The following is an 8,038-nucleotide window of genomic DNA, read 5'->3' on the forward strand; positions in this document are numbered from 1 at the left end:
AAACAATGACCTCTCTGAGGTGGGGGTGATTAAATGTCATCTTTTGAATTCAGTGAAAATGAGTCATATCTCACAAAAGACAAAGGTTTTTCACAACTGAAATAGTTTTAGATGGTTTTTAACTCAAACTGTAAAAACAAACCTTCATATCTGTACAGCAATACACTTACATTCTCTACTAAAGCTCTAAAATAGAAAATATAATGTATTAACTTTTCAGTGCCCAAAATATTTCACTGACTGCACATAAATTTGCATGTGAAGATATTTGCAGTCACTGATCATTGGATATGCATGGATTACTGAACTGACAAAAATCAGCTATGAAACCCCAGGGCAATGCATAAACCTTCTGGTTTTAGACATTGAGGTCTTATATCTTCACAACATCACTCAGATATTTTTTTTTAAGATAAAGATGTTTCACGTAGTTTAACAAGTCTCAAAAAATGAGTCAGCAAAGAGTAAATATAAGATTACATGCAAAACTGTCTTTTCTAATAGTAATTCTGAAACAGTTCCAATACTCTGGTTAACATTTAACATTTAATATTTATTGTTTTTATTGGTAAACACCACCAAAACTAGGTAAATAAAAGTTGTTCTTTTTTTTTAACTTGGGTTCAGATTTAGATTTGCTGTTGTTTTATTGCAGGAATATTAGATTCTCAGCACTGAACAGTTGTATTGTTAAGGATTTTCTATAGTAGGATAGTAGTTTATTGACTCAGTGATTCAAGTGACAGTGTTTTATTATTAAATGGAGAACAGTTCCATATTTTCGTTATTTCATTGGGAATTAAGCTGGCGATCATGTGAGGAAGGCTTTTCAGTTTTTTGATGAAAAGATGAAAACAGAGACTCTTCTTTTAACGTGTTTTATTTCTGTGATGTTAGTCTTTGCTGGCAACATAAGATAAAGCATAAGCTGCACTATAGTTCTTGTGATACCTGCCATAACCCTGCATTTGCTCTAGTACTGTAAGTACAGTAACTTCTCAACAGAGAAGGATTTAATCTAGCAATAATGGGAGAAACAAAGTGACATGTTTCTCCTTGTTAACTAATGTGGGTGTAGGCATATTTTGAAATCATACAGAGGACAAAACCCAGTTTTGGAAGTTTTGTGTTGCATTTTAATTGTCTTAAAATTAGCCAAATATTTTTCCAGTTTTGGTAATTGAATTGGGAGTTCCCCTCAAGTTCAATTACCAACCTGGAGAATGCACAGACATTCAAAAAAGTAGGGGAACAGTAGGAGCGCAAAAAGAAAGTTTTACCACAGGAATTCCCAACATGTTAACGTTCTACAATAATCATCAGTGTATATGTAAAAATATTATGATAAGTTGCATGAAACTGTCTTACTTCCCTGTATGCAGTTTATACATATAATACTTGTCACAGGATTTCCCTAATGCTGTGTTTGGTGTATGGAAATCAACCCATATTGACAATATTCATTCTCTTCTCGGGACTTTTTAGAAATGGGGTAAGGCCTGACAGAGGAAGTGTTTGTTTCTCAGTTTAGAAGCTTCAAAACCACTGACCTGGTTCCTGTACATAATTTGCATATGGAGATCCCTAGTAGCCTACAGATTGTCTTGTGTAATGGTTTTTTAAAGAAGGTATCATTTTGTTGTCTCAGGGTTTTCCTTGGGTTTTCTTTAGTCATAGTTTCTGAAAACAGCATGTCGTCTGTCAGCTGGTTTCACTGACTTGTGAATGTCTAAAAATAATCTTCGCTTAAATCTAAATTGGATAAAACGTTTGCTTTCAACAAAATACTTTGCAATGCTACATAAAGTTGCAGGTGACTGGATAAGACTTAAATTCAAATGAAAAGAGTTTGACTTTTTAACTTAATTTAATAATTCTTTTCAAAAAATATTTTCATGTTCCACTTTCACTTTTTCCACTTTTCACTCACTGTTTAGCTAGGTTTAGACATTGTTTTTAGGAATCTTGGCAACATATGAATTTTACAGACTAGTCCAAGTTTTAATCATGAGTAGCACATGTATCAACAAAGGCATTAAATAAATAGACTAATAAATAGATTGAACAAAGAAGTAGCTGGTCTTATAAGCACAAACATGAAAATATTTTGCCATGTAAGAAAACATGAAAGAGAATCAGACACAATATGCTCTTTATATCAAAGTTTGCTTGTTAAGTAAGGTGAAACCACTTGTTATTGTAAAAAGTTTGTGGATTGATTAAGTATTACGAAACTGTGTGAATTAAACACACTGCTGAGAAATAAGAACATTCTCATGTGGGCAACTGCAATAAAGTTCATTGTTGGCGGCGATGAAATCACAAAATGTCCAAGTGCACATAACTATCAAGCCGTTTCTCTTCAGTGCTCCCCACACAGTTTCACTTCCGGCAGACAACACATTAGTCAGTTGTAAATAGACTCAGTGAAACAGGGTTAAAAAGGGCGTTTCTTAGAATCTTCTCAGTCTTCATAATCTCCCAAGACTCCTTCCAACAGTTACCAGTCAGTAGCTCTGTAATCTAACCTCTGTTTCCTTCCTACAGTATGTTCAGTAACTGCCTGTTAACCACTCAGTTTTATCCCCAAGATTTCCGCATGTTTTTTCAGTTTCTGGCACTGGAACATTTTACCTCACTCTAGTGCTTCTGTTTCATTAAGTAGAAAATGTGAGTTTATTGCTCCAGTATTGCACTGTAACATGCGGTGGCAGGATTTTTTTTTCTTTTTAAATAAAGTGTTTTGTCACATCTCACAGTTTATCAGTCAATTTTCAGCTGTACATCGCAGAGAGAAAGGGACACATTGTTCATATTGAAGTCCTGCCCACACTTCATTAACGGCAGCGGGGACAGAGAGGTCAGCAGAGGAAAATCCCTCAGTGGAAAGATTGATTCTAAGTCATCCATCATGTGTGTGTCAGTTTGTTTCTCTCTAGAGTAACCTGGATGTGTAACATCTCCTTTGTAAGAGTCTATTAAATCAGATTGGCTTACAAGTAGTCCATTTTCAATAGACACTTTTCTATATTGTTTGATGACTTTGGTTTCATCGTGGCCTTGCTGATGACACCAAATGCACTGACCAGCTCCTGAACAGATACACGACTGAGGCCCAGCTCTGTAGCCCGTGACCACCTCGGCCAAAACCAAGTTGGGAAGCATCTGTTTAAATGTTTCCTCATCATCAGAAGCTTGCATCTGCACATCTGAAGGACTCTGGCTGTGATAGTTGCCTCCAGCAGCAGACTCTTTTAGAGGCCCACTGTCCTGCCCATCCAGGTTAATGCAAGAAATCATCTGGCAGCCCAGACCCACCCCACTGTCCTCTCTTTTCCGAATGGAATCAGCCCGCTCATTCTCAAGTGGGTAATCTGTTTGGCTGCTAGTTGTGCTTTCAGGTCCTCCCATGCTTCCACAGCCACTGTCATCTTGTCTCATTGGTGGATTCTCTTCAATGTTTGAGTTAGACTCCATACTGAGCCCACTATCCATGCTGGTCCTCCTCTCCTCTTCTTCATTGTCCTCTGTTACTGTAAGATGACTGATTGGGTCTTTCACACCATCTTTCATGTCTTTTCTGTATGGTGACAGAAACCATCCTTTGTCTGTAACCACCTCCACAGTCCCATCTTCAACATAGAGTGGAAGCCAGCCACTAGCAGGGGATTTCTAAGGTGAGTCAAAGAAAAAAGAAAATTAGATTTGATTTATGAAACATTGGATTAGTGCACATTGTAAGATCTCTTTTCAAAATACTGTTTTTCTGTTTTCCAAATAGTTGACACTACAAGTGTGCACAGTTGTCTATAGTTTACTGTACTTACCAGTGCAGCAGGTGTTTTCTCTGGACGTTTCAGGTAACACAGCACTGCGATGACTGCAATTAATGCCAGCCCACCCACAAATGATAGGGATGATACGGCAATAATGTAATACTCTGAAAAGAGCAAAAGCACCAAAGAATTTACCAAATGTGAGTGTCTTGCTGAAAAAAAGCAAGGCTATAGCTGAGCTTTTATCATACTAACAATGATACTTCATAAAGGTGTAATCTAAATCTAATCAAATCTACCACACGCAGTGGACGATAGATGCTTTATTAAGATTTGTTTTAATGCTGAAAAATTTTCAAATGTTTGGCATTTAGCTGCCATCCCTGTTTTCAGGCCCTGTGTAAATGTGATTTATAGGTGACATATTTAATAATCTTCTTAAATAATCTACCATTTTTTCTTTACCTTGCTCTGGCAACAGCAGACACTGTTTTTTGGAAACACTGCTGGTGGGGAGATTTCCACTGCCCTCTAACTTGACGCTGACACAGTACTCTTTACCCCAATGGAGAGAAGTGAAAGTAGTCTTCTGATCCTCTTCCATGTCATCCTTCAAGTATGCCGTGGTATTCTGTAGGGCAAGAACATAGTCAGCTGTTTTTTTCTTTAAATAAGCTTTAAATAATAAAAGTAAGGGCAATTCATCATTATATTTTCCAGTCTTAAATTGTGAAGTTGTCGGAAAAGGTGTAAAAACCTTATTGCTTTAACCTAATCCTAACCTACCTTATTATCTTGTCCTTTCTCCTCTAGGTAGATGGTGTACTTTAAACCAAAAGGAAAAATCTTCTTCAAAATGGGGTTTGGGTGAACAGAGACGGTTATAGTGCTGAATGTAGCCCACAATGTGAAGGAGGGAGGTTGCAGTTTGCCTATGATCAGAGAAGGGAAAGGAAATAATCTTATTATGTGTCTGAATTATTAATTAGAGCATTTTAATCTAAAAATAACACAACAAATTGTGCTTACTTTCATTCAGGAGAAATTTCTTACGAACCCAAATAGACTCATCGCCCCCTGCTACCAGCTGAACTCTGACCTTGTAGCCAGATTCAAAATCAGTTATAAAACTGTTAAGGCTGCAGTAGGTATCATTAATCTGTGTGCAACTTGCCAACATGGCCCAGTCATCTTGGTACCTAAGGACAGAAAACAGTCACCAAAATAAAAATATGAACTTAAAAAAGGTTTAGTAACTCTTAGTTGAAAAACAATTAACATCAAATGCTTGAAAAACGAACTGAAGACAAAATCAAAATGAAGTCACAGAGAATAAAAATGTAATTAAAAAGAAATAAGGATAAGGAAGTTCAGAGATTGGCATATTGTAAGTCTGTAATAGGATTCTTACTGATATGTAAGTTAAACTTACTTTGCCATTTCCACATTGTAGTAATAGTTTGAAGGTGCATCTTCAGGTGTGTCCCAATGTAGTGTTACATCGCCATCCAAAATATTCACCATCACTTTGGCAGGACCAGGAATGCCCTCGGCTCCTGATATAGAAAAAAAGAGGTTAAGACGTACATTAACTGTTACAATAATGGAAGTTTAAAAAAAAAAAATATATATATATATATACACACATATCTTTTTCAAACACGAATTCCTGTATATAGGGAATGAGCTATAAAGTCAATGGTAATGTAAAACCCTCTGAACATATTCCGAAAGTGTTACTGCCAGACGTTTTTGTGTGAAACTTGTGGTCAAGAAAAGAAGAAAAAGATGCTGACAAGCTTTGATTTATGGGATCTCCAACTAAGTGACTCTGGGTTTTTTGGAAAGGGAACAGAATTTCCACTCTTGCCGTTCAGCTCATTTACTGGCTTCATCTGATCATAGAAATAATACAAATATTATAAATGATCATGAAGGAAAAATATAGTACCTTCTAAATACTTTTTAAATTGTTATTTAAGTAAATGATCAACTGTGACTTTTTTCCGTAACTGGACATACTAAGTAAGATTACAAATAGAGCGTAAGAAAAGCTTTTAATTACCTGACACAAGGCTCATGTAGATCATTAAGAAGACAAAACCCAGCAATTTGGCTTTGATATCCATTTCAAGTATCTGGAAATACACCATTTAGTTAGAATCCGGTTAGTAGTCGCCAACAGAGTCCCTTATTCCAATCATCACCGACAGAAACATCCAGCCTCCACAGTGGCTCTGTGTAACTGTACAGAAGAGCTAAACTAAACTGTTGATTAATATTAACAAGGAGGAAGCAGCTGTTTTCTGCTGATACTGTGCTGCCCACACATCTGCGGTACGAAGAAGAAGAGGCCCCTTGTTTTTCGAAAATGACTTTATTTACATAGTTCTCACCAAGTACCTTTGTCGCTCACCTAACTCCCCTCCCTCTCAGATGATGAGTTTCCTGTTGTGACTATATCCGTGACGTTGCTGCTAGTTTCATCTCTCGCTTGCTCTTGCCTTTCTCAACAAGAGAGCCTTTTTCTTCCTCTTTTGTTTTTTCTTTTCCCCTTTCCATGCTCTCACCGGGCTCATAATGTAATTAGTGTTGAGCACTATCAGAAAAAAACACAGTTGGAGTGTGTCTACACCAGATATGAGAAGAGGAAGCTTTCAGGAATTCCCCTTTCACTTTCCTCCCCCCCTAAAATGTAGGCAGTATTTACTATCAAAGACTCATTCTGGTGTTTATCAGTTCACTTTGTATACTCTTTTGTTTATGTAATTTCTGTTTTTTCACTGACAAATATAAAATTTAAACTCAGGAAACTCGTCTTATCACTGGTTTCCTCTTTTAGGCTTTGTCTACCTTTTCCTGTGACACTTTGTTCAGCACGACCTCCTTTGTGGTTTGATGCATTGCATATGTTGTTTCTTTTTTTTTCTTTTGCACTTAACCATGGCTGAAGATAGAAGAACAGAGACAACTAAAGATCTATGTTGATTATAGCCCCAGTTTGGGTGAATGTGCTTACTTTTCTGTACTAACACTTAAATAAATCAAAAATAAAGGTCTTGAAAGTCAGACTTCACTTGATGATAAGAATAAATCATTAGCTTGTGTGGATAACAGGCATATAGCTTCATCATACATTAAGCCATATTAATATGTCGCCGGCATGCGAGTTATTATGTGTGATTAGGCAGCAATATTTTTCCATGTTCTTTAGAAACTTACATTATCTAACATGAGGGATGCAAGGCAACCTATATCTTTAAATATCACATGAATAAAGTATATACTTTTATCTATGTGCGCAAGAAACCACAGTGACTATCAGGCCTTATCTCTACACCTCATCCTACACAAAATTTCAGTAGTTCAGTTCATTACTCCTGTTTTGCAGATTAACAAAGAAAGCTGACGGCGTAATGTGTGTTATGGGTAGATATATATCGATTTCTGGTTAAGAAATGACTCATAAAAATACCCCTTGTTAAACCGTTAACAATCACTTATTCCTGCATAATTTTCAGATTTTTCACTGTGTCCATCATTGTCTCTGCTGCATATCAAGGTTTAAAAGCGTCACATACAAATTACTTTTCTTCCTCTGTCTGCTGGATTCTGCTCATTCGTTACTGTAAATGTGTAAAGGGTATTGATTTACTGCTTAACATAAGTTCCCTAAAACAAATAGGACATAGACTGCTGAACCTGCAATGTCATCTAGCCTTCCTCATCTTTTTAAACTGTTTCAGGCTTTACCCAGTTTTTCCAACAAGAGAACGAGTCTGGTGCCCATGGGAGTACCACACTCTTTCTTTTATTGTGATTGCATGTGACTTATGCTTAGTCCACTGAAACTGTATGAGAAAGAGGATTGGTTGGATCTAGCACAAACCTCAATATCTAAATTATACCAAAGAGAAATACATTGGGATGTTGATTTATTCAAGGAGCTTTTATCTAGATATACTTTAGTAAAGAGTGCCTTCCATTTCTGAGAAGTAGCTTTCTCTTAAAGTTAGCCATATATACCCCCATGTTCTCTCACCTCCTCCTCTCATGTGATTTCGTTTTAGTTTTACTTCCCAGTAAATGCAAACAGGGTCTCTGCAAAGCACACCACATCTCTATTTGATAATGTCAGGTGGACAGAGAGCCGCTGACTAAATGTGAGCTTTGGGGGAGGGAGTCTTTTTTAAAAGGTCACAAGATCAACTGCTGTTGTTCAGAACAGGGACTTTCTTGCAAGTCACTTTTTAAGTTATAAG

General features: G+C 36.8%; 1 protein-coding gene across 2 annotated transcripts; it reads right to left on the reverse strand.

Moving 5' to 3' along the window:
* Positions 1-232: 232 nt before the first annotated feature.
* Positions 233-6,468, reverse strand: il10ra (interleukin 10 receptor, alpha). Of its 2 annotated transcripts, XM_086261602.1 has the most exons (8): positions 6,193-6,468; positions 5,842-5,914; positions 5,209-5,332; positions 4,806-4,975; positions 4,563-4,708; positions 4,242-4,407; positions 3,828-3,940; positions 233-3,672 (listed from the first exon to the last, which is right to left on the reverse strand). In XM_086261602.1, exons 2-8 carry the CDS (start codon positions 5,903-5,905, stop codon positions 2,764-2,766), a joined length of 1,692 nt encoding a protein of 563 aa, XP_086117728.1. In that variant the 5' UTR covers positions 5,906-5,914; positions 6,193-6,468; the 3' UTR covers positions 233-2,763. The 2 variants fall into 2 exon arrangements, with proteins under 2 accessions (XP_086117728.1, XP_086117727.1); XM_086261601.1 differs by having other exon boundaries at positions 234-3,672; positions 5,842-6,217.
* Between the last annotated feature and the right edge of the window lie 1,570 nt (positions 6,469-8,038).

This window comes from Aulonocara sp. 'chitande type north' Nkhata Bay, linkage group LG14 (genome assembly GCF_057382095.1).
Source record: "Aulonocara sp. 'chitande type north' Nkhata Bay isolate Kocher_YH1m ecotype deep benthic linkage group LG14, A_spYH_male_GT1.1, whole genome shotgun sequence".
In the NCBI taxonomy this organism is placed as follows: Eukaryota; Metazoa; Chordata; class Actinopteri; order Cichliformes; family Cichlidae; genus Aulonocara; species Aulonocara sp. 'chitande type north' Nkhata Bay.

Excerpts from the sequence above, each read along its gene's own strand:
- il10ra (XM_086261601.1), bottom strand. The coding sequence starts at position 5,929 with ATGGTGTATTTCCAGATACTTGAAATGGATATCAAAGCCAAATTGCTG. Across the intron at positions 5,333-5,841 it reads CTACATGAGCCTTGTGTCAG|GAGCCGAGGGCATTCCTGGT; the intron begins GTAATTAAAAGC and ends TTTCTATATCAG. Across the intron at positions 4,408-4,562 it reads AGAAAGGACAAGATAATAAG|AATACCACGGCATACTTGAA; the intron begins GTAGGTTAGGAT and ends CTTGCCCTACAG.